This window comes from Asparagus officinalis, chromosome 3, assembly GCF_001876935.1.
Source record: "Asparagus officinalis chromosome 3, Aspof.V1, whole genome shotgun sequence".
Taxonomy (NCBI): domain Eukaryota; kingdom Viridiplantae; phylum Streptophyta; class Magnoliopsida; order Asparagales; family Asparagaceae; genus Asparagus; species Asparagus officinalis.
In genome coordinates, this window is record NC_033796.1 from 33,705,522 (window position 1) to 33,732,051 (window position 26,530).

The 26,530-nt window shown below is 38.2% G+C and overlaps 2 protein-coding genes across 2 annotated transcripts; one reads left to right on the top strand and one right to left on the bottom strand.

Annotated features, from left to right (window-relative positions):
* On the top strand, positions 493-2,046 carry LOC109833712. Its single transcript, XM_020401497.1, has 3 exons — positions 493-1,411; positions 1,502-1,630; positions 1,724-2,046. The coding sequence occupies exons 1-3, from the start codon at positions 524-526 to the stop codon at positions 1,922-1,924; spliced, it is 1,218 nt and encodes a 405-aa protein (XP_020257086.1). The 5' UTR covers positions 493-523; the 3' UTR covers positions 1,925-2,046.
* On the bottom strand, positions 15,584-20,187 carry LOC109834926 (CBL-interacting protein kinase 23-like). Its single transcript, XM_020402940.1, has 8 exons — positions 20,130-20,187; positions 19,754-19,825; positions 19,549-19,656; positions 19,368-19,448; positions 19,070-19,123; positions 16,150-16,208; positions 15,806-15,902; positions 15,584-15,703 (listed from the first exon to the last, which is right to left on the bottom strand). The coding sequence occupies exons 1-8, from the start codon at positions 20,169-20,171 to the stop codon at positions 15,584-15,586; spliced, it is 633 nt and encodes a 210-aa protein (XP_020258529.1). The 5' UTR covers positions 20,172-20,187.

Here is a 26,530-nt window from a genome sequence, read left to right on the forward strand (position 1 = left end):
CTTGTTTCTCGCCGCAAATACGAAGAGGCTGAAAAGGAGTGCAAGCGTGCTCTCGCAGTTACCAACCCCACTGATTTCTTAATAGAGTGCGTCAGTGAGATCAGCCAAGAAACCACTGCGACATCAAGGATTGCCCTCCACCAAGATCATCTACAATTTCATTTGCATGTTATAAAGAGGCCCAATCTTTCTAAAAAGTGCAAGTCAATACTGGTGACAGACGGAGATGCGTTTCTAATTCGATTTCATCTACAATCACTGCAGACTCCAACAGAATGGAGAGATCTTCTTCGGGTAAATGTTAAAGACTTCAAGGATAGGTTCAAGTCTACAGCCATAGGGGATGCTTTATGCTTTGGCCATGAAAATCGCTCTTGGAAGTACTGGATCTGTCCTTGCTGCTCTGATCAAGAGTTTAATGATTCTGAATCGATGTGGCAGCATATGCTGAAGGAGCATCTGCGAGAACCTTCTGAAGAATTGAAGTGTAAAAGCAATTTGGGAGCCTATTGATATTCATGCCATGACAGCAAACGACAACCTATTACAGCCGTTGTCTGGTGACAAGGAGAGAAGTAGGCTTCTCAAACTAATCAAGTACAATTTTTGGATGCTTATCACTAATAATTGCTTGTCGATGAGCCATATTGACAAGGTATTGAAATATGCCATGGGAGAAATTCAAGTCCTTCCGTCTGCGCAAGAACTAGAGAATGTCCAAACAGGCGATCAGTTGATATTTAGTATCCGACTATTGGATTCTTTGCAGCTGAAGGAAGTATTTGATTTCTTGGAGAGCCTCATGAAAGCTTGTAAGCTAGGCCCATATGCCGAGAGCCGTGGCCCTTCTCGTGATGCATTTCTTGATAGTCCTGAGGATGACATCAGAATTGGGGTCACTCTTGATGATAGTTTGTCATATATTGATTTGAACCTAGAGCCATTATCCAGCTCTGAAAATTCTTCTTCCCCTGATGGCGAAGCGAGGAATACGCCTGATGTAAATTCTGTCATTTGTTGGTTATATGATGATCAAAATGATAAAGAGAAGATCAAAGCTTTGGCCAAAGAGAGAGAGGTTGGAGCTGATAAAATTGTTGAGAACTTACAAAAGGAATACAGCGAACTGTATGCCGTTTGCGGTGAAAAACTCCTCGAATATCAGGATGCTTTGAAATTCCTCAAAAATGAAATTGAGAATGAACCTGGGGAGAGGACGAATTCTGCAGAGATTCCAATAGAGTGGAAGAAAGAGCTTGCGAAAGGAGAAGCTTTCAAAGAGTCAAGAAACACGGATGGTTCTATAAATCAGTCTGATAACGATGATGAAAACATTTCAAGAACAGGTTCCATATATAACTCCAACACAAAATCAGCTTTCAGGAAACTAGAGGAGCCATCAAATAAAAAGGTCTGTGCATTTTCTGTCATCTTTTTCCAGACGATTTCAGAACCTTTTGTACAAACCTTACAGCAAAATCACTAACTTTTGATTTTGCAGCTTTGCATAGTCGATGCAAAGATCATGAAGAATCTTGCAACTATTAAGCAGTTGAAGAGCAACCTTGAAAGAGTCTGTTTTGTTGATTATCGCGCAATTCTTGTACCTCTCCTGAGAGTTTACATGCAGGTCTTAAATTCTGCTATTTCACTTGTTTGCTCTAATTCTTCCTCGTTTCAACGTGTTAACTTGTCCCTTTTTTGTTTTTCTTCAAAATACCAGGAAGCCCTTAAGAGAAGAATAGAAGAACATTCTCAAAGAATATCCGAGGAAGCAAGTGGGGCCTCCTTGAAAGAACTCTTACATGATGATGAGAAAGATAGAGATAAAAGAGATTTTAGCCCAAAACAATTACAGGAAACCTCAAAGGACAGAAAGAAAAGCAGTAATTCCAAAAAGTCGAAGGGAAAAAAATCTAGATAGTCTTGGATCTTGTTCAGTTTATTTTACTTCAACAGTAGTACATCCAGATGGCTTTTAGCTCTATCGTGCGGCTATGTAAACTTGACTGAATTTAAGGTAGGTTGCTCCACAATCATTTATGAGCACCGTCTTTATAGAAATGTATGTTTACATGGTCCTCTTAAAATACATGTACAGAAATCCATTTCCAAATTCACAAAAAAAAAAAAAAATCATTTTCTTCATCTTTTAACTTCATATTCTCTATGCGTATAAACTTTATATTCATAAAGGTTTCTAAGTATGTGAATAAACTATGCATTGTATACATTGAACCTCCTTACTAAAGGATAAGATTTAAAGAATATATCTGTTCACTGAGATATACGCAGCCCAAACTGCAGACTTTGAATTTTCTATGAGTATCATTAACAAAGAAAACCTTGATAAGTGTTCTGAAATTCAGGGTGTCTTTCTCAAGATTTTAATGTTCTTAATGGTTAATTGTTTTCAGCAATCACGGTTTGTCGCTTTCCACATTAAAGTAGCATTACAGAATTTTTTTAAAAAAAATCTTAGTAACAATATTTGGTTCATATTTTGATCTTTAAATTCAATTCGTTTTACATTTGTTCTCCATATTTCCACCGAGACTAGCTAGGACATTATTTATTTGGAAGATGCAAATGACTCCCCCAATTCCAGAATTCAACTTGCGGGCTAGCTATTGCTAAAATTTTAAGAAAAAAATCTGCATTAATATGCACATAGTTATAAATGTTCTCAGTCCTTTATAGCATTCCTTTTACAAACTTATATTTGGTGATTGTGTATGTGCACAGATGGAAGGGGAAGCGATGATTTTTTGTGCTAAGTGACATTAGTATGGATTATAGCCTAAGGAGTTAAAGAATTCAACTCTATTCTATTCCTGAGAAAAAAAGATTTGGAGCCTTATATTTGATGGTAAATGTTGCTAGAAACTTTCATAGTACTACGCCCTTTATTACACAGTATGTTGATAGATGACAGAATCAGTATCAACTGCTTCGATATCAACATGTTATGGAGACTACTGTAGAAATATATGAGATTTTGCAAGCAACCTATCAAGTTTCAATCTTTTCCAGCTCGATTTCAATAACTTAAAATCACAATAAAATTGGATCTTTAGATTAGGTTAACCTAATCCATACCTTGTGGTGATTTAAGATTTCTAGAAGGGTTCGAATCCTGCACCATAACAAAATTTCCCCTAAAATTTCCATCTTGTTTTAATCAACAAAAAAAGTACGTTGATCCAGCGTCGAGCACTTGGTGGGCAATGAACAGAGATAGATCTTAATGAATGGTGATCCTCCCTCATACCGTACATTAAATTGGGAAATCAACATGAGAGAGAATTTGAAGAATTAACTGTGCAATCTGAAGAGTTAAGTATATGGAAGCGATCTTAATTTTTTTTTTTTTTGAAATTGACTCATCTAACCTAAATTAATTAAGAATCATCCCTCTAATATATTTGGTATTATTATGAGATGGGGGAGGCCAAAGATTTGGTATTATTATGAGATGAGGGAGGCCTTTGGCCTCCCCCTCATTATCCCTCCATTCACACCCCATTATGGTGATGTAACACCCCATTAAGTGAGGGTGACTCTTGGGTACTCAACCTATTCACATTGATTAGTATAAATATATATCATAGGCCTTTGGCCTATGTACTTGCTTTAAACACGTTATCAGCACGAAAAGAAATAGGAGAAACATTATTAAATTTTGTACGTACTGAGGAGGTACTGGACAGAAAAAGCACAGTCGTTGACGCACACAATCCTTCGCGAAAGAAGCTATTTCAAAAGTCCCTCGTAAAAGAAAAAATCCTGAAGAGAAATAAAGATGAACCCAACACAGGATACTGAGCTCAGACCAGCTTCCTCTCCACTCCTAGATTCCCCTGAAGAGGAACAAATAGGAGAAACATCATTAAATTTTGTACGTACTGAGGAGGTACTGGACAGAAAAAGCACAGTCGTCGACGACGACTTTGCGTTCGATATTGCCGTTCACGTCACTGAATACGACGATGACATCGAACCACGGTCTCTAGCGGAATGTAAACGCAGAGACGATTGGCCAAAGTGGAACGAGGCAATAGGAGTAGAGCTGGACTCACTCTTGAAACGCGAAGTCTTTGGACCAGTAGTCCAAACACCTAAAGGTGTAAAACCTGTGGGATATAAGTGGGTCTTCATCAGAAAAAGAAATGAACACAACGAGGTTGTGCGCTACAAAGCACGGCTTGTAGCACAAGGTTTTTCCCAAAGACCGGGAATAGACTATGAAAAAACATATTCTCCGGTTATGGATGGGAATACCTTCCGATTCCTAATAAGCCTCTCATCTCTGGAAGGCCTAGAAATGCAGCTCATGGACGTTGTGACTGCATATCTATATGGCAATATAGATAAAGATATCTATATGAAACTCCCTGAAGGATATAAAATTCCACCAGAGATAGCAGATAGACCTCGGGACGTCTATTCTGTTAGGCTTCAAAGATCATTATATGGTCTTAAGCAATCGGGGAAAATGTGGTATAACAGACTAAGTGAGTTCCTTGCTACGCAAGGATTCACAAATGATAAAGTCTGCCCGTGTATCTTTATAAAAAGATCGGGAACAGGATTCATTATAGTCGCCGTCTATGTCGACGACTTAAATCTTATTGGATCTCCTGCAGAGATCGCTGGGATATCTGAAAGCCTTAAGAATACTTTTGAAATGAAAGACCTAGGCAAAACAAAGTATTGTCTTGGCTTACAGATTGAACACCTTAAGGGTGGTATCCTGCTACACCAATCCACATATACACGGAAATTACTTAAAAATTTCCGAATGGATAAATGTCATCCTCTTAGTACACCAATGGTTGTTCGATCATTGGATGTAAAGAACGACCCCTTCCGTCCGCTGGAAGAGGGGGAGGAAATGCTAGGTCCTGAAGTACCTTACCTCAGTGCCATTGGAGCACTACTATATCTGGCTAACTGTACGCGTCCCGATATAGCGTTTTCAATTAACCTACTAGCCAGATACAGTGCAGCGCCCACAAAATACCACTGGAATGGAGTTAAGCATCTTCTGCGCTACCTCCAAGGGTCTATAGACCTGGGATTATATTTCCCGAAGGGTGGGTCTCCCACCTTAATTGGTTATTCAGATGCAGGTTACAGGTCTGATCCCCACACCGAGAAATCACAAATCGGATTTGTGTTTACATTCGGTGGTACGGCCATCTCCTGGAGGTCTGTCAAGCAAACCACTGTAGCAATCTCATCCAACCATTCCGAACTCCTCGCGATCCATGAAACCAGCAAAGAATGTGTTTGGCTTCGTTCTGTCATTCAGCACATCTTAGTGTCTACCGGCCTGAAGACTGGTGACCTTGAGCCAACTACTATATTTGAAGACAATGCAGCCTGCGTTCCTCAACTTCAGTCTGGCTTCATCAAGGGTGACAAGACGAAGCACATATCTCCCAATTTTTTTTGGATGCACGATCTTCAAGAGGAGGAGCAAGTTAAAGTACAGCAGATCCAATCATGTAATAATTTAGCTGACTTGTTCACTAAGGCTCTGCCCAGATGTACTTTTGTAAAACTTGTAAAAGGAATAGGGATGAGACATCTGAAAGACCTACAAGCCTGAAGCTTGTATGGTTCAGGGGGAGTAACCTATGGGTTGTACTCTTTTTCCTTAGGCTGATGGTTTTTTCCCACTGGGTTTTCCACAGCTAAGGTTTTAACGAGGCAAACAAGTTTACTCTGGATCCAGAAGTATCCACCCCATTAGCTTTATGAACCCTGAAGTGTTCATAAGCTAAACTCAAGGTAATGGATGGATAAGGGGGAGTATTATGAGATGAGGGAGGCCTTTGGCCTCCCCCTCATTATCCCTCCATTCACACCCCATTATGGTGATGTAACACCCCATTAAGTGAGGGTGACTCTTGGGTACTCAACCTATTCACATTGATTAGTATAAATATATATCATAGGTCTTTGGCCTATGTACTTTCTTTAAACAGGTATTTAATAACTAATTATCAGAGAAAAACCAAGAAACTTGACCTAAAAATGGACCAGGTGATTAATTACAACAAAAAGCACCTCGAAGTTAGTTTATGTATACATTGAAAATTAAATGTGGTTTATATAAAATGACCATATTTTAAAAGTGGTTCCTATATAATAAGTCTAATATAGAACTCAGCATTATTGCATAAAGTAAAAATTTAACAAACAATTGCATAAGTTAAAAATGTTTTATATGTGATTGTTATTTGTTTAGAGCCTGTTTGGATTTGTAGGGGGTGAAGGGAAGTTAAGGGAAACTAGGTGAGAGAATAGAAGAGAAGTGAAGGGAGTTCCCTTCCCCTTGGTTACACCTCAATTTGGGGGGTAACAAATTTTATACCATTAGGGGGTGAATCAAGGGGAACTAGGGTGAATAACTTCAACTCCTAATGTTCCCAAACAAGATGAATGGAGGTGAATGGTTCCCCTAACTTCCCTTCACCCTCATTCCCCTCAATCCAAACAAGCCCTAACGAAAGAAGTTCATTAACATTTTTGCTAACTTTCAATATGAAGCACATATATTAAGAAACTTAAGAAAGGGGTCGATCAGGTTAAACTGTTTTAAATTACGAATGGTATTACTCTTTTTGTCATTCGGATATCTTGCCTAGTTTCTGTTTCTTCTACGTTGGGATATCCTTCTTCGAGTATTAATCATGTTGTGAGTGATTTTTGAGATGCGTACCAATTGTCGTACGTTTAGTTATCACTTGTTCGAGTCGAGTCGACCATCCTATGATTCAAAATCAGAGCTAATGAATTCTTGATGAAGTAACAATTTCCCCTGTATCAACGTTCAAATACAGAGCATATTTTCTTTAACAAAAAACATTTTGAACAGAGAAATAATTCCTCCTTAACAACATATAGTGGAGGTAACCTCATTTTGTACTTAAATTGGCGATCTGTTATCAATTAATTATAAAATCAATTACAAGTTGCAATTAATTGTAATTATTTAAGCAATAATTATCAACAATTAAAAAAATACAATAAATGCAGTAATTAACAGTAATTAAAGCAATTAATTACATGTTTAAGGTTATTTTGGATGAACAGTAACAATTTTAATAAATAGTAATGTTTAATATACATGTACGATGAACCATAAAGAATGGTAACAGCAAATCTCGTGGATGCACAAATTTTTTTTTTAAATTGTATTTTTTTCCAAATGAATTGTAAAATAAGGTTCTGGTGAACAGTACCTTTTATTTTCTAATAGCTATTTAATAGATAACCAAATATATAGTTAAAGCAATTATATTTTCTTTGTGTTAACAACAACTATAAAATTCCTCTGTTTTTTTTTAACAGTAACAAAAACTTTTTTTTTATTTTAACAAAAAGTTAATTAATAGATAAGCAATTTAGTAGCAATATTTTTTTTTAAAATTCGGATGAACAGTAACCATCTCGAATGAACAGTAACTTTAAAATAATTTCAGATTTATTGTTGGGAATTTATAAAATAATTAAGATTATAGCATGAATTTAAACCCGGAAATTAAATAAATAATACATCAAAGATAGATAATATAAATTAGAGAAACAGGCCTGACGGGAGCAGTCGTGTAAACACTGCCCTAGAAGATTGAGGACCCGCCTATCGCCCTGGCGCAGATGATCCCTTCTCCCCTAGCGGTAAAAACCCCCGGAAACGGCCCGGCCTCTGCACTCGGGCGAGAGTGCAGAGCTTCAGCTCAGATGAAGAAGTTGCACATAAAGTAAAACTAAAGTATAGATGAAAATGATATGTAGATGAGAAAAGAAAACAAGATAAGTTTTCCACATTTTTCTTCATTTTTCTTGAGCTCAACATATGTTGTTTATATAGGGGTTGAAAAGAGCCGTTACAAAATCCCTCAATAAATTTCGTAACGTTCGTCATAATGTATAGTCATTATGCCCATTTTAATTACAAATTAAAACACATTAAAACATATTTTAATTGCATATTTTAATTACAAAAATTTATTAGAATTTATTAAGGCAAAATTGCCTTTTCTTTAAAAATATCCAACACATTGTACGACTCAGAAATCAATAAATAAATCAAGAAATCATAAAACAAATATAGGTTGGGCAACCTTTCGTATCGTGAATTCGGGAGAGGTAGCTTTCGGCTTTGAACCTTTCCTTAGTGAGTTCATCGCCACCTGAGGGACATAATGGACTAGGCCTTGAATTAGGCCCCTTTAATCAGGTATTGATGAAAACACACACAATACGCTTCATCTATTGAGCAAAGCGGGTTGAGCGTTAAAGGCCATGCTCACAATAAACCGACTCATGAGAGTTTCTAGGGGTTAGCCCAGCCCCCCTAACCGCGGCCATCACGGTTCCTCTCACGTAGGTAAGTCCTCAAAGGGTACTACAGCTATTTATTTAATACCCCCCACAATACACACGTTGGACTTATTAAGAGTAAAACTCAGCCTAGCCAGGTGTATCATAAGAGCATCGTCATCATAGAGAATGGGTAGTAGCAAATGCTACATAATGATATATAAATATATCTAGGTCGATGCTCCACACGAGTGTCACTAGTCCAGCTTGTTTCTACCACATTGAACCGACATTGGGACTACGTCTCCAAATAAGGGTTGGGTTGCCGCTGTCAGTGACCTCATCTATGGGCTTAACCCCATCTCCCTCGATGAATCCAAGACCACACTCCTGGATAATCCCTTAGTCAAAGGGTCATCAAGATTCTTTTCACAGACTTTACAAAGTCTAGAATCATAAATTTGCCTAGCAGGCGTTGTATTTATTTATCAAGTTCTTATTTTGTAATTAGTCCATCATATTGTTTGAAATTGACATTAGGTCATGATCTATGATCATAAAAGATCATAGTCTATGTCTGAAGAGATTGACCTTAATATCTGAACATTTCAAACTAATGTGGAACTAAAAATTCTGTAGTTATGCATATGCACATACATGAATGAAATTAATAATAGATACATGCAGAGCATAATAGGATTTCGTATCTTAAAATATATTTTCGTATATTAAAATATATTTCATACTTCATAATTCAAATACATAATATTTTAAATTATTCTATTATAAGAGGTTACAAATTGGTTGCCTACAAAGAAGACCCTCCAAATTTAAATTGGTTGCCTACAAATGAGACCTTCCAAATTTAAATTGGTTGTCTACAAAGGAGACCTTCCAAATTTATGTTGTCATTTTCTAGTACCACCTCTTATACAAATAATAATAATAATAATATTTGTACATACGTGCTTTAAATTTTACAAGTGCATTCTTGCATAAAACCTTGTAATTAATCATGTAACAAATGCAAGTTATTTAAAAGGACATATAAACATTTATTGCAATATCCATCATAACGCAATAAAAGAGATGAACTTTATATTTGAAGATTTGAAATATAATCCATCATATAAAATAGAATTTTTAAAAATGCACGACTTTGATTTGGTTCGCTCATATATTGATCATTTATCATTAGACAATATATGATGCAAGAAGCGTAATTAAATAAATGCATATGAATTTTCCTCATAATTCCGGTCCTCTTATTCCAAACCAAAAACTCCTAAAGTGAAAAGATTAAAGTTTTACTCGGGTAGTTAGCCAGGTAAGGATAGTAATAGAGGTTGATCAAAGATCAATTAAGTACCTCGTTCCTTGCAGAGTGCGTTACGCAACCCTTAAACCTTGCCTTAGACACCAACTAATCCAAGAAAACTTAAATCGGTTCACTCAATGAGTTTTTGTTCCTTAACAGTATATAGAAACTTTAAAATATTTCCTGCAAGCATTTAAATTTGCCTAGCAACTATACTGCAAACATATGTTAGATAAGGCCGAGGAGGGGTTTACCTATTGATGTTCGAACATCATGATTTTCATGTCTTGAGAGTAAAACTCATCTGCTGCAGACAGCTGCCACTTAAGTTGCTGAACAAATCTGCATTCACTTTTACCACCTTCTGTACTAAGCTTATTAGATGTATAAGCACTTCAAAGTATGGAATTATTAATAATAGAAGGTACCATATTCATAGTTTAAAGAAATGAAAGCATTAAACCATGAACAAATCCAGATATTTCAAAGCATCTATTTTGTTTTCTTTATTCTTGTCAAAACCATGCATATGAGACTTTCAAACATAAATAAGTATTAAAAGCTCAAATTATCAACGTTCAAATACAGAGCATATTTTCTTTAAAAAAAACATTTTGAACAGAGAAATAATTCCTCCTTAACAACATATAGTGGAGGTAACCTCATTTTGTACTTAAATTGGCGATCTGTTATCAATTAATTATAAAATCAATTACAAGTTGCAATTAATTGTAATTATTTAAGCAATAATTATCAACAATTAAAAAAATACAATAAATGCAGTAATTAACAGTAATTAAAGCAATTAATTACATGTTTAAGGTTATTTTGGATGAACAGTAACAATTTTAATAAACAGTAATGTTTAATATACATGTACGATGAACCATAAAGAATGGTAACAGCAAATCTCGTGGATGCACAATATTTTTTTTTAATTGTATTTTTTTCCAAATGAATTGTAAAATAAGGTTCTGGTGAACAGTACCTTTTATTTTCTAATAGCTATTTAATAGATAACCAAATATATAGTTAAAGCAATTATATTTTCTTTGTGTTAACAACAACTATAAAATTCCTCTGTTTTTTTTTTAACAGTAACAAAAACTTTTTTTTTATTTTAACAAAAAGTTAATTAATAGATAAGCAATTTAGTAGCAATATTTTTTTTAAAATTCGGATGAACAGTAACCATCTCGAATGAACAGTAACTTTAAAATAATTTCAGGTTTAAATCAAAGCTATAAACTTATCAATCTTCTAGATTGTTGGAAATTTATCAAATAATTAAGATTATAGCATTCAGATAAATCCGAAAAATTAAACAATTAAAACTGGCCTGAACGGGAGCAGTCGTGTAAACACTGCCCTAGAAGATTGAGGACCCGCCTATCGCCCTGGCGCAGATGATCCCTTCTCCCCTAGCGGTAAAAACCCCCGGAAACGGCCCGGCCTCTGCACTCGGGCGAGAGTGCAGAGCTTCAGCTCAGATGAAGAAGTTGCCCATAAAGTAAAACTAAAGTATAGATGAAAATGATATGTAGAGGAGAAAAGAAAACAAGATAAGTTTTCCACATTTTTCTTCATTTTTCTTGAGCTCAACATATGTTGTTTATATAGGGGTTGAAAAGAGCCGTTACAAAATCTCTCAATAAATTTCGTAACGTTCGTCATAATGTATAGTCATTATGCCCATTTTAATTACAAATTAAAACGCATTAAAACATATTTTAATTGCATATTTTAATTACAAAAATTTATTAGAATTTATTAAGGCAAAATTGCCTTTTCTTTAAAAATATCCAACAGAAACAACTTAATGGACTGGGCTCTAACTTAGATATATGAAGATTGGGGGTTTAATATAGAATAAACAAATAAATGGGATCCCAACATGATTAAAACCCTAAAACAAAACCCGAAAAAATTAGTTGTCAACTATTGGCCCTGTTCACTTGAACATTAAGCTGAACCGTTCGTTATAACCGTCATGAACCAGATCTATAGTCCGGTTCAGCGCCTTCCTCTATCTTCTTAACCAAGTGTTTACCAAACACAATTAATGCTCAATCGACCGAGAACTGAGAAAACAAATAACCGTCCGCCTCCTTGTACAGCAAACTGTAAGCAAAAAATCTTGAAAGACCAAACCCTTCCTCCTCCCACATTTTGATGGCAGCCCCTCCCCCTTCCTCCTCAACAGATCGATGAGGGGCTGAGGTCCATATACAAGCAAGCTCTGCCGTTGCTCAGTTCTCTCGAGATGGCCGATTCTTTGATGGAGGATGCTCGCTGCCGATATAACAATTTCTCTTCCAACCTCACCCTTCTCCCATGTCAGTTCTGTCATCTGGTTATTCAAATCTGAGTTCTTGGAAGAAGATCTCTTTGTTCCAGAAGCACTCTGCTCTGCGAAAATAGCCACCCAACTCTCCCCCTTCAACATTACTGCTCTTTCTTTCTTTTATGTAAAGCTCCTTGTTTCATACTATCAAAGATACAAAGAGGGCGTCGATGAGTGTGAGCGTGTTCTTGCTGTTATCAACCCCATCAATGACACTGTCAATTAATATACAATTGTTGGCCTAACTACGACGAGTCTTCATCGACGTTGTTTTTTGACTAGAAGACCTAGAGCTAACTATCGAGATTTCGACAGTCATCGACGTTGTTTTTTGACTGGAAGGCCTAGAGCAGCGTCAATATCAGGAGCTGAATGATTCCCCAGTGTCCAGAGAGGTGATGGATACCTAAGAGAGGGCCCTACCATTACTCAGCCTGAATAGTTGTTTGGGAAATACCAGGGGCTACGCTAAACCCCTAAAACAACAAGAAAACACAGTAGAGAAAGTACACCAAGATTTAACGAGGTTCGGCAAACTTGCCTACGTTCTCGAGAGCCACACAATTAATTTCTTATTAATCAAAGAAATTACAATGCAAAAGCAGATCTCAAACTTGAGATCACTCAATAAATACAAATCTTCACTTTAGCTACAGTGAAGATTCCTCTTTAATTCCCCTCTCAAAACCCCTCTTGTTAAATTCCACCCCCCTCTTTAATCCTTGAGTGCTGGGGAGAAAAAGGGAAGAGCAGAGAGAGAGAGAGAACGTCACCGCCCAGCTGGGAGAAAAATCACAAGAAGAAGCTCATTTTCTTCTCGTGAACAGGGTTCCCTTTTATAAGGGAACCCTAGGGCAAGACGACAGCCTGTAACATGCTGTCATTTGTCATCTTCTGCGAGCTTTCCTGCACGGATCTCACCTGCACTCGCCTGCCTGGAGCTCGCCCGCCTTGAGCTCCCCCGCAACCCCGCTCGACCTCGTCTGCAGGAGCTCGCCTCGCCTGCAGCTTCGCATGGACCTCGCCTAAAGCTCATCGAGCTCGCCTGATCTTGCCTCGAGCTCTCTTGTGGAGGTTTGGATCCACACCCAAATCCAACAATAGTTTCACCAAGGCCGATCCCTTGCTGCAGAGCAACCTACTGTTGTCACTATCACGATCCAATTTACAAACCTAAAAGGAATACTAGAGCCGGACTAAACCTATAAAAAGTCCTCAAAAAATCTACATTCATTAAAAGACCATCAAAAAATAATCTATTCATTGAACTAAAACCAACAATAAATATTCTCTATATTAATCCAAAAGTCAACATAAATCCATTTAACTTGAGATATATATAAACAAATATTCCTCAAATTGAAATAAAACTCGACTTAAAGGGAAGAATCTCATTATTACAAAACTCTCAAATTATCAACTAAATATCAAAGACTTTATTCAACCTTCACCTAGAAGAAAAAAAGCAATATGTAAATTTTATACATCGCTCCCTCCTAATAATTTCGGAACCACCAACTCCACCTAATCCCAAGTCTCTGAAAAGAATGAATATAATACAATGAGTTCACAAGAATCACAACTCAATAAGTGAATAAATTCATACATTAAGCACTGGTTTCGCAAACATAAAATAATTTGACTTGATAAGCAAAGCATTAAAATAGTGGAAATTCATAATGTAATATCTTTAAAATATATTCATGCAATAGAAATAAGCATGTCATGTCTCAATGCAGTCAACACTTCGATACTCTGATTGACTTAGCAAACCCCACTATTATATAGCACGTGGTCAGGGCGGTGAGACCCAAACTGGGCTCTTAGCGCTAAAATAAAAACCTTATAAATGCATATTGAACCCTATTTTAATGACTTACTTACGTCCAATATATACCGGTACAATGACTTGAGATGCATATGCTTTAAGAAAAATGAACAAAGTTCATATAACCAAATGCTTTATAAAGAATTGCCAAATGCCAACTAATAGTAAAATTAATTAACCACATATGCATCTCAACTTACTACTATATTATAAAATTTACTTAAAAGATCGTAATCTATTAATAAAATTTAGCAAATTAGTTTCTGTTTTTGCTCGCTACAAAAAGACATAAGAACCTATAACTTCTATCTAAACTCAAACAACTAATATTCTATATTCTATAAGTTACCTGCATGCAACCATCTTTGTTAATTTTATCATATAAGATGATATAAGGTCCATAGGAGCTAAAAGAAAACAAGTGCTTCACTATACCTATCATTAGACAAAAGTATTGAAAGGTCATGGATTTTGTTATACAGTTGCAAGCTTAATAAGCCTTCGGTCTCAAAACACATTGAGAAGCAGCACCGAGATCCGACCCAATGAAGGGGAACGCCCTAGGTTTTTTTTTTTGTCACTGTGGAGAAAAGAACGAGAGAGATAAATATAGGGGCGGCAAGATAAAATTTACACGGGGTAGGGTATCCTATATAAGAGATCTTATTTACACTAAACTCCTCAAGAAAAGCTCTATTACAAACATTAGTATGGCTGTTATCATTATAGCCGTTTAAACCCTCTTGTAATCTAATGTTCACAACCAACATTTAGTAGTTTGTATAAACACCAAATTACTCTTTGTAGACTGAAACTTGAGGTTATTACATACTATATCCCTTGATAAAAGTTTTGTCCTCAAAACTTGAACATACTTGACTTGTTCATTAGGTCATCGATAGTTGCAATCTAATATCCATTGAGTCTATTATTCAAAGTTGTTGAAATAATATTAATAATTTATAAACCTAGTTTATACCACCATCAATATGAAATTAGGATACACAGTCACAATTCCTTTGCCTTCTTCCATCGCATATGTGCATCAGTCCACTATTATGTGCACGCACATACCCACAGTAAGAATCTTGAAGCCTAGAAACGACAGGTTTCAAGAAGCTGTTGCGCGCAGCGGAAATTTCGGCAGCACTTCGGCAGCACAACAAGAGAGTCAGATCGCAATAAGAATTCCCGTCTCACCAAGGAGACAAGAATCTGAAGCGGATATCTTAACAAAGTGAGATATTGGCTCTTCCTCTCATCAGTTCTAGGACTGACCTGTCGAGGGATCCTAAAAGCTATTACAAATCACACAAAAACAGTACAACCAATTTTTACGTGGTTCGACAAATTGCCTACGTCCACGGGGCAAGGAGGGGGGAGATCTACTATTAGAGGGGAGAATACAAGTAGGGTTTACAATCACTCAATCTAAACCCTCACACAATCTCTCAAATGGATGCACAAAACCCTAAAAGAGACTACACAAAATCTCCTCAACTGCAGCCGCTATCTCCTCTCTGCCTTCGTACTTGCTCAGCCAAATTGAAGACAGCCGCAAAATCCACCGTGCACTCGCAGCCTTGCTCCCAAAAAATCGCCTGCACTCGGTTCTGTACCGCAGCCGCAAAAAATCCCCCGACAAGGTGACACACTAAGCACTGCACACTACTCTTCTTCCTCCCTTGTTTCCACGACCACAGGTCATCCCGCTCCTCACCATGAGTTAAAAAACCTCTGCAACCGGGCTTTGCAAATTTTAAATCAAGGTAACCCCATCAAGCCCCACCACATCCTTAACTGTGTCCGCAACCAGTACAAATCCTCTTCCATCTTCCACTACACCTTCAGTGTAGTGCTCACGTCCTATATCGTTACCCTTATCAACGATCATGAGGATAGGAAAAGCAAAATACAAGATGCCATCAACTCAGCATATCAAGCCACCACACTTGCCCCCAACGATCTTGACTTCTCTTACCAGTATGTCAGGATGCTTGCTGCTGACTGCAAATTCGAAGAGGCTGCCAAGGAGTCTGAGCGCACTTTTCTGATTCTCGATTACATCCAATGTTTGTCTGAGCATTATGGAGGAAAAAAAACGGACACAGAAATATTTGCCAATAAGATCGCCCTCCATCAAGAAAGGTTCCAGTTGTAGATTTGGGGGTGGAAACCAAACCTCCGACGGCGGAGGAGCTCCGACGAGCTCCGACGAGCTCGAGAATGGCGGAGATGACGCAGGCGAAGTCGACGAACGCAACCTTCGGCGAACGCACTCTTCAAAGTCGGCGTTCGAACCCCCCCTTTGCTCTGCGTTCGAACCTGACCTTTGCGTCAGGTTTAGCCGCTGGCGACAGGCTGTCGCCAGCTCTCCTCTCCGCCTATAAAAGAAAACCCAGGCTAGGGTTTTGAAGTTGCTGAGCTTCCCCCCCTTTTCTTCCGATTCTTTCTCTCTGGCGGCGGCGGCGAACTGCCCTAAAACGCAGCAGCGTTTTCCCCAAATCGCAGTAGCGATTTCGATTTTTCTCCAGCTCTCAAAGGGGAATTTTGAGGGGAGATTAAAAGAGAGATTAAGAAGAGAGAGAGGAATTAAAGTGGGGTTTATATTGTGGGGTATTTATTCTCAAGTGAGAATTGAAAGGGTTCATACCCTTTGATTATTAACACTGTAGCTACAGTGTTTATTTGAGAAATCTCAGTTTTGAGATCTGCTCCTAAATTGTAATTTCTTGTTTGATTAATAAGAAATTATCTGTGTGGCTCCCGAGGACGTAGGCAGTTGCCGAACCTCGTTAAAACTTGTGTATTGTTCTCTATTCTGCGTTTCCGTTGCATTAGGGGTTTCAGCGTTAAATTCCCAACAACTGGTATCAGAGAGTGAGAAGCCATCAGTCGCGAACAAAGTTCATTTGATGTGACGGTTATTCAATCTGAAAATGGCGGAAGGCGCGTCAGTAGCACAACACCTCAATGAACTTAATACGGTTACAACCCAATTGAGTTCTGTTGAGATTGAGTTTGATGATGAAGTCCGGGCGTTGATACTTTTGTCTTCCCTACCAGAGAGTTGGAACGCTACAGTCACGGCAGTGAGTAGCTCATCGGGAAAGAAAAAGTTGAAGTTCGGCGACGTTCGTGATTTGGTTCTCAGTGAGGAGATCCGACGGCGAGAGACTGGTGAAGCTACAACCTCTTCAGTATTGCATACAGAGTCAAGAGGTAGAAATTCAACCAGAGGAAACGGACGAGGAAAATCAAACCTCAGAGGTAGATCAAAGGACAGGAGGTCCAAATCAAGGAATCCAAGCAACAGCTCGAAGGCTATCGAGTGTTGGAATTGTGGAAAGACCGGGCATTACAAGAATCAGTGTAAGAGTGCACAGAAAGAGAAGGAGGCGAAGGCAGAGGTGAATGTCACTTCCACTTCAGGAGGAGACGACGCATTGATATGCTCTTTGGAGAGCAATGAGGAATCTTGGGTGTTAGATTCAGGAGCGTCGTTCCATGCTACCTCTCAGAAAGAATTCTTCGAGAAGTATACCCCCGGAAATCTTGGATACGTATATCTTGGTGATGATCAACCATGTGCCATTGTGGGCAAAGGCGTGGTGAAAATTAAGTTTAACGGGTCAGTATGGGAGCTGAAGGATGTCAGGCATATTCCCGACCTGAGAAAGAATTTAATATCCGTAGGCCAGTTGGCTGGCGAAGGATATACCACGACCTTCCATGGAGATGATTGGAAGATCTCAAAGGGCGCAATGACAATTGTCCGAGGCAAAAAGACTGGTACCCTATATATGACAGCAGGTGCACGTTGTTTGATCTCAGTTGTAGCAGGCAATGAAACTTCAAAGCTGTGGCACCAGAGACTCGGTCATATGAGTGAAAAGGGGATGAAAATCATGCACACAAAGGGAAAACTCCCAGGACTGCAGTCAGTGGAGATGGATATGTGTGAAGAATGTATACTTGGAAAGCAGAAGAGAGTCAGCTTTCAGACAAGTGGCAGAACCCCCAGGAAGCAGAAGCTAGAGCTCGTTCACTCAGATGTGTGGGGACCAACAACCACCGCGTCCATTGGTGGAAAACACTACTTCGTGACTTTTATCGATGATCACTCTCGGAAAGTATGGGTCTACTTTCTGAAGTATAAGCCAGAAGTATTTGAGGCTTTCAGGAGATGGAAAGCTATGGTCGAGAATGAGACAAGTCTGAGAATAAAGAAGCTCAGGACCGACAATGGCGGTGAATATGAAGACACCGGATTCAAGAAGTTCTGCTATGAGCACGGGATCAGAATGGAGAGAACCGTGTCCGGCACGCCTCAGCAAAATGGTGTAGCTGAGCGGATGAACCGAACGTTGACAGAGAGAGCCAGAAGCATTCGAGTACAGTGAGGCCTACCAAAGCAGTTCTGGGCAGAAGCGATCAACACAGCAGCTTACTTGATCAACCGAGGTCCATCGGTTCCATTGGAGCACAGAATACCAGAGGAGGTATGGTGCGGAAAGGAGGTAAAACTCTCACATCTTAAAGTTTTCGGTTGTGTAGCTTACATGCATATTAGTGATCAAGACAGGAATAAGCTTGATCCCAAGTCAAAGAAATGCACTTTCATCGGCTATGGTGAAGATGAGTTCGGCTACCGCATTTGGGACAACGAAAACAAGAAGGTGATCCGGAGCAGAGATGTGATATTCAACGAGAAGGTGATGTACAAGGACATGCACAAGACTGATGACTCAGAGAGCGAGTCAATATTTGTAGATGCAGATGATGTCCCGAGTAACCTCTCGGAAGAACCCAATGCAGAGGGTCCTCAGCAAGAAGAGCCTGTTGGACAAGATGGTGCGCAGGAGCCCGACGCACCAGCTCCGATATTAAGAAGATCTTCTCGTCCTCCTGTACCCAACAGGAGATACATGAACTATCTGTTGTTGACAGATGGTGGGGAGCCTGAAAGCTTTGATGAAGCTTGTCAGTGTGGAGATGCGAGCAAGTGGGAGCTTGCCATGAAAGATGAGATGAAGTCTCTCATATCAAACCAGACGTGGGAACTAGCTGAGTTGCCCACGGGTAAGAAGGCACTCCACAACAAATGGGTGTACCGGGTGAAAGAGGAGCAAGATGGTTCCAGAAGATATAAGGCCCGGCTAGTTGTCAAAGGCTTCCAGCAGGCAATAACAAAAGTAGTTAATATTCAGGACAAATATACATTATGTGATGCACTAAAGCGTACCTCAGGAGCGACATAATTGGGAGTCCCACATGTCGTGTGAAGCAAACCGTCTTCCTGCAAGGAAAAGGTTAAAATGTTATATCTCCAGAAATGCCTCTTTTCCATCCTCTAAGTATTAAGGCTTTGGTTTAAAAAATGACCATATTTATCAAAGAGAAGTATGAGGAAAATTCACCGAACATCCCTTATTAAATGAAAGCAAATCAAAATATTAGCCATTTGCAAGCATTAGTAAAAAAATGAATTTGACTTGCAATCTATAAATTTGTATTTGAATATACAAATTCATCTGACTTACTCGAATTTGCTGTGGTAACGCACTTAAACCAAAATCCGAGATTTTAAGAACCCCACTAGAGTCCAACAGTAGGTTTTCCGGCTGTTGAGATACAAAAGAGTTATACACACAAACAAGTTGAATTTGTAACAAAGTATTATCCAAAAATAACAAAAAGCACAAAAAGAGTCTGTTCCCGTGCCTTTAAGTCCCTGTGAAATACACCTCTGCTATGACAAAAATCCACGGCATTAATTAACTGCTGAAAATATTTTCTTGCATCATCCTCCTTCAACCGTCCTTGACTAGCCTAAGGAACAACAATCAAAGAACTAGTTAGCAAACTCGTAAATGAACACTGGCATATAGTAAATATTTAAGTGCAAATAGATAGATAAAAATCTTACAATCTTGTCAAAGAGTTCTCCACCCGTAACAAGTTCCAGAACAATGTATATCTTTGTCTTGCTGGCCATCACCTACACAACGACAATCACTTGAGCTAAGGAGGTTGTCAATGACGCCAACCAAAAAAAAAATTTGGGTGCTCATAGTAATTGTAACACAAGAGAGCTTGATCTATAGTAACAATTCAACACACAAAAAAGAAAGGATGTATTTTAGCAGGAATCATCAGAGTAGAAGTCCAATAATCAATAACGAAGCTAAGGAACTGATTTACGAACGAGCCACATAATTAAGAAATTGGAATTTATAGAAATATAGTGATACCGTAATGAAGCGAGATGATGTCTACAGACATATTACAAATCTCTATCTTACCTCATGCATTCTTGTTATGTATGGGTGCCTGATAAGTTTCATGGTAGTGATTTCTGTTAGTTTGGGTGTAGACCAAACTCACCTCCGTCCGGCGAGGAGCTCCGACGAGCTCGGAGATGATGCAGGCGAAGTCGACAGGAGAACCCCCCTAGGCGAACGTCGTTCCGACCTTGGCGTTTTGGCGGTTCGAACTCTGCGTTCGCCTCCCCCTTTTCAGCTCTGCGTTCGAGCGATGGCGAGCTCTGCGTTTGGATGGCGAGCTCTGCGTTTTTGGGGGGGTCCGAACTCTGCGTTCGAACCTGACCTTTGCGTCAGGTTTAGCCGCTGGCGACAGGCTGTCGCCAGCCCTTCCATCCGCCTATAAAACCCCCCCCAGCCTAGGGTTTTTTCGTGGTCGCTGAAGCTTCCCCCCTTTTTCTTCGTTTCTCTCTGGCGGCGGCGATCAGTCCTAAAACGCAGCAGCGTTTTCCCCAAATCGCAGTAGCGATTTTGATAATCTCCAGCTCTCAATTTCATTTGAGGGGAGATTTAAAAGAGATTAAAGAAGAGAGAGAAAGAGAGGAAATTGAAAAGGGGTTTTGCATTGTGGGGTATTTATTCTCAAGTGAGAATTGAAAGGGTTCATACCCTTTAATTATTAACACTGTAGCTACAGTGTTTAATTGAGAGATCTCATTTTTTATCTGCTCTTATAATTGTAATTTCTTGTTTGATTAATAAGAAATTATCTGTGTGGCTCCCGAGGACGTAGGCAGTTGCCGAACCTCGTTAAAACTTGGTGTACTTTTTTCTATACTGCGTTTCTGTTGCATTAGGGGTTTAGGCGTTAAATTCCCAACACCAGTTTCTACAGAAAATGCTCAAGAGACCAATTACTTCTGCATATTGCGAGAAGGAGCTGGTGGCATCTGCACAATCATATCAGATTCGATCTTGTTTAGAATCTGACTGGCAAGATCTCATACGAGTGGATATTACAGATTTCATGAGATGGCCAAAACAAAAGTGCGTGTTTTTGGATGTAACCTTGGCTCTAGAGTTTGTCCGGGAGGAACACATGTGGAAGTATTGGATCTTCCCTTGCTGCCAAGGCGAGTTGCTTTTAGATTCTGAACGACATATGAAACATATACTGATGGAGCATGTGGGAAAACTTTCCGAAGTATTGAAGCCATTATTATCTGAAGACAATCAAAATTGGGTTGCCAAGCTTGTAAGTAACATAGTTGACGGAAAGATCAGGAAGAATCTTGCTACCTCTAAGCAGTCGCAGCTTGATCTTGAAAGAACTTGTGGCATGCATAATCCTGTAGGTCTTTCATATCCTTTGAAATCTTATATGCAGGTGCTGACAATAGCTTACTTTTTTTCTCTTTTTTAGAATTCTTCCTCATTTCAGATTATTAACTCATTTTCTTTCTGTTCTTCAAATTTCAGGAAGTCGGTCACTATTGGGTTGATAAGATTGTCAATGGCATATGGGAGCCCATGGATGTACAAGCCACGACAGTGGACAGCGACATATTGCCTTCGTCTGATGATCCAGAGAGAAGTCTTCTCTGGAGAATCTGTGACCATTTTAGAATGCACATCAAGCACAATTACTTCATTAAAAAACCATCTTGATAGGGTTCTAGGGTATACCATGAAAGAAGTCCAAGCCCTTTCATCTGCAGGGGTGCTACTAAAAAGTAGAGTCAATGACCAGTCAGTGGATTGTATTCGAGTCTCGAATTCTTTCTAGCTCCAGAAGGTCTGCAAGTTCTTGCAAAGACTCAGGGAAGCTTGTAAGACAGGAAAATTTGCTGAGCCACATGACCCTTATAGTGAAGTAATTCCCAATAGTCCAGAGAGTTATGTGAGAATCAGGGCCCTTTTTTATGATAGTTTGCCACATATTGATTTGGATCTGAAGATATTATCGAGCAGTGAAGATGCATCTCCTGGTAATGAAACGAAGTGCCTCCCTGATGTAAACTCCATGCTTTTTTGGTTATATGGAAAAAAGTTGTGGAAAAATATTGATTGGACCAAACAGGAAGCAAAAAGTAGCGAGCAGGGTGGCAAAATCCTTCAAAAACTCAAGAAGGAAATTAAAGACTTAACTTCTACACGCACTGATAAACGGGAGCTCCTTACTTATCAGGTGCGTATTGAATGTCTGAAGGAAAACTGTGAGAAGGAATCGATGGAAAAGGGGAACCCTGTGGAGGTTATTATGGCCGAGTGGAAAAAATAGCTTGCTGAAAGAGAAGCTGAAAGGGGGATTGATTGTCCCATCAGTGTTATTTCTGATATCCTTACAAATGCCGAAGCTTGCATAGCATCTAGAAACAGGAATGATAGTATAAACCATTCTGATAAAAATGATGAAAACAATTCAAAAGCAAGTTCCTCGTCTAACTCTTTTATTAAAGCAGTATTCGGGAAACTAGAGGGGTCATTAGATGAGAAGGTCTGGATTGTTGTCATCTTTTAGATACAATTTAACTTCTTTTACAAATCTTGAAGTCTGATCACCAACTTTTTAATTTTCAGATCTGCAGGGTCGATGCAAAAATGAAGAAGAATATTGCTACAAAATGACTTGTGCCGTTGATTTTCTTGCAGTTCTCATACCTCTTCCGAAAGTTTATATTCAGGTGTTCAGTTGTGATATTTCACTTTTTTTTGGAATTAATCCTCATTTCAGCTTGTGCATCCAATCTCTTTTTTGTTTTTCTTCAAAATATCTGGAAGTCATTATGAGAAAGATACAAGAACAAACCTCAAGAGAGTATGAAGCGTCAAGGGAATCATCTTTGATGGAACTCCTCCATGACAATGAAAATCATCTGGAAAAAAGAGATGGCAATCAGAAACAAATACAGAAAATTTTGAAGGGTAAAAGTAAGAGTAGCAAATCAAAAAGTCCGAAGGGAAGAAAGCCTAGATAATATTGAACCTTGTTCAGCATGTTTTACTGTGTCCGTTAATGCAACCAGATGGAATGTAGCTCTATGATGCTAAAATCAATAGAATTTCCAGGCACGTAATTGCAATGACAGCGTTGTACAAAAAATAACAGTTCATATGTACTTTTGACCATCCACTACCATGATCAATTATTTTTTGGCATCATCTGTATAGAAATGTCCATAATCAGGTTACTCTTAACCAAATTGTACAGAAATCCATACTTTCAATTCTACCAATAATATCATTTCACTTTATCTCTCTCAATCTGCTCTGGATAAAGGGTCTGAACTCGATCCAATAATATCATAAACGCACAGCAGCTCAACTTGGAAAAATTTTAAAATACAGCACTTCAACTTCCTAACAGATTTATCTGTTTTATTCCAGATTTAACCACATGCGCCAACAATACGCATGTCCATAGCGTTTCCAGGTATAGGGTATTTGTTTGAGAAGATATCCGTTCACTGACATTTATGCTGCTTTAATTGCAGTTTTCAGTCTTATATGACTTTTCAAATGGCAAGATATCCAAGAATTGGTTTCATGGTTTCGAGCATTAAACTAGTGTCAGAGGACTTTTTCATACCAGAGACAAATTAAAGCCGTACTTTTTCTCTTTTAGAATCTGTGCATATTACCTTTATTTTTATTTTTATTTTTTGATATTTTTCCATCTGGAACCTTATTACTTTGAAGGATGCAAAGGGCTTTCCACTCTAGAATTCAAGTCGTGATCGGCTAGCAAATCTGTGCATTTATCAATTTAAGGAATGAACTCAATACTTTTTCTGTTTCCTTTTAGATGCTTAGATTTGGCGAGCCTAAGAAGATTTATGGTTAGCAGAAGTTTTTCATAATAGCATTTCCACAGAAACAAAGGATTAGGTTTTTCTTGGCCAAGGAGTTAATTTTGCCAAGAAAAGAGGACTAGTTTGATACCATTGAATGAGTGAACTATTGTTTTCTCATTTGTCAAATATGCAGACATCCCCTTTCTTCAACTAAACCTCATTTTGAAGCCATATTATCATAACCATGCCTCTCATTATGCTGCGACGTTTCCTCTTCTGTTACAACAATGTTCATAGTTTTGGCAGCAAGACAGTCAAAAGTGAAACGGAGAAAAGACAAGCAACTATATTTTTTATAACAAAGATTTATATGGCATATTTTATGGACTATGATGAGTGAGAGAAAAGCTTCAATATTTGATGAATTGTTATCTTATTAGTCTTGCAGTTGTACTCTGGCGACAAAGGAATAGCACTCTCAAACCCTCCAAGATTAAGAAAGTGTGTGAAAAGGAAGTGACTGATTTGAAGTCTAAACTAAGTGACAACTCACTAGTTCTTATCTTGGTTAGTCTAGATCACTCTTGAACTAAATATGATTCGAACTTGCTCAAATTCGCATAACTAGAATTCATATCCCCGTACCATGACAGCATTGCATTAGGCATATTGGGCAACACTTAGAAGACCAGAAGCAGTAGGGACAAGGACATGCAAGAGACTTAGAGAAAGGATTTTTAACGATGGTAATATCTATTTAATCCTAATATTCCGCTCTTTCTCCGATGACCATCAACCCTTCTGGCTGAAGCTTGTAAGCATTACCAGGCTTGTAACTACGTTCCTGACCAAAGTTACCAATAAATTCTAGTTAGAATTCAGTATTGATGTCTTTTTTCTCTCTACTTCAGTATTTTTTTTTTCTTTTGCCAGTGAAGTGTAATTTATACATAATTAGATCTTTTCACTACATAGTTGATCTTGATTGTACAAAGTAAAGCTCTAAACAGAAGAGCCCCAAGACCATCACAGCTAATTAAAACTATGATGAATATTAAATGCTTGAGATCACCTAGCTGTCATATTAGCTTTCTCTCACAAAAATTGTTCAGAATGAGTGTGAGAAACGGTCAAGGCTGGAGAAAAGCTTTTATTTTTATTTTTTCAGATATTCCCAACCGTAAAAATTGTAAGAGCAGATTTACTGAATATCTACATGGAAGCCTCAGAAACCTAATTGACTAATCGTATGCAATGGTCAATGTAGCTAGGAACTTTCACAGTGAAAAGCTCATCAGATGACAGTGGAAAAAGATTCAGAAGAACCTGATCAAGTTTCCACATTTACTAGCCAAACATAACTATGACGGAGATAGCATAAATACCTATGAGGGAGACAATTAAAACTTATGCTAATACTAACAAAATCTGAAAGAAACAAATGAAAATAATGCAGCAAGAATAGCAATATTTCTAACATCGGGGCTATTGGATCAAATCACCATGGGAATACCATAGTTGTCACGCCCCGAATTTGCAGCGAAAATTCATAAATACAGTTCAGACAGCAGCAACCCGTGCACGAGACAAGTCCCGAGCATGAGTCAAGCTTGGCACTTTATATGACAGAGCCTGTCTCAAAACATATATAAACTTGCTGATGATAGAAGTTTAGAGCCACTATATATATAATCAGTACTTAAAACCCACAAGCTCACGTTACAAACATTTCACAAAATGAAGTATATCATTAACTGTGTGAAACACCAAAGAGGAGGTATTTTCTATAACACCTCTCAACGACGTGCCACAACCAAAAGTTCAGCTTATAATATAGCTAGGCAAGATCTGGAAAAAAAAGACAACTGGGTGAGCTAGGGCTCAGTGAGAACATTTCCCACTAGAGTTCTTAGATAACTAACAAAATAATAATAAAAATAATTCCCAAAAATAACGAATTATAATTTTTGCACCAGAAATTCAAACAAAATTGCAAGTATGGTCCAAACAACATACTATTGATATTTTTATGGAAGAATGTAACAGTTTATATTTCTTTCTCATTTACAAACTAAATATATTGTAATATATTCCAAAATCAAGCCCCTTTTTAAAACAAGGTAAATACTAAGAAAGAAATGGACTATTAAATTTTGTGCAAAAAACAAAGGTTTGTTATTTTCTCTATTTCACATTCAATTGTCAGAATCTTACATCTCGATGAGTCATTCGTGAATGTGAAAATCACCTCATAGGTCACACTAAGGCTACAAATTATAGTCCAGTAGCATGAGAATATGTAAAATGCATCACATAACAGATAATTCCTGGGAATCGAATGCACCAATCACTGTCATAAGTTACTGGCCAAATACAGAAGGGCCAGAACAGATTTCAGAAGGACCAATACAGAGGGGCCAAATAAATGTGCATTCACCATATGGCAGGCAGAATCACTCCATAGTAGACTTTTTAAGGGTTTGAAAACATCGAGAATCACTTGTCAAATCAGAAATACCTTGCTTATCAGAATTTACAAATATTTTCAAATAAAGTGGACGAGGGTAAAACTCATCGTCCCCAGTTAAAACAATTTACGAATTTCACTTTTCTTTATTTTTATCAAATACTAATTCACAAAAAATCTTT

Coding starts and splice junctions, on each gene's coding strand:
- LOC109834926 (XM_020402940.1), bottom strand. CDS start 20,171: ATGAAACTTATCAGGCACCCATACATAACAAGAATGCATGAG. Junction 19,826..20,129: donor ACATAACAAGAATGCATGAG/GTAAGATAGAGA, acceptor GTCGTTGTGTAG/GTGATGGCCAGCAAGACAAA. Junction 16,209..19,069: donor CCAATTATGTCGCTCCTGAG/GTACGCTTTAGT, acceptor TTTCTTTTATAG/GCGGAGAGGAGAGCTGGCGA.
- LOC109833712 (XM_020401497.1), top strand. CDS start 524: ATGACAGCAAACGACAACCTATTACAGCCGTTGTCTGGTGACAAGGAG. Junction 1,412..1,501: donor AGGAGCCATCAAATAAAAAG/GTCTGTGCATTT, acceptor TTGATTTTGCAG/CTTTGCATAGTCGATGCAAA. Junction 1,631..1,723: donor TCCTGAGAGTTTACATGCAG/GTCTTAAATTCT, acceptor TCAAAATACCAG/GAAGCCCTTAAGAGAAGAAT.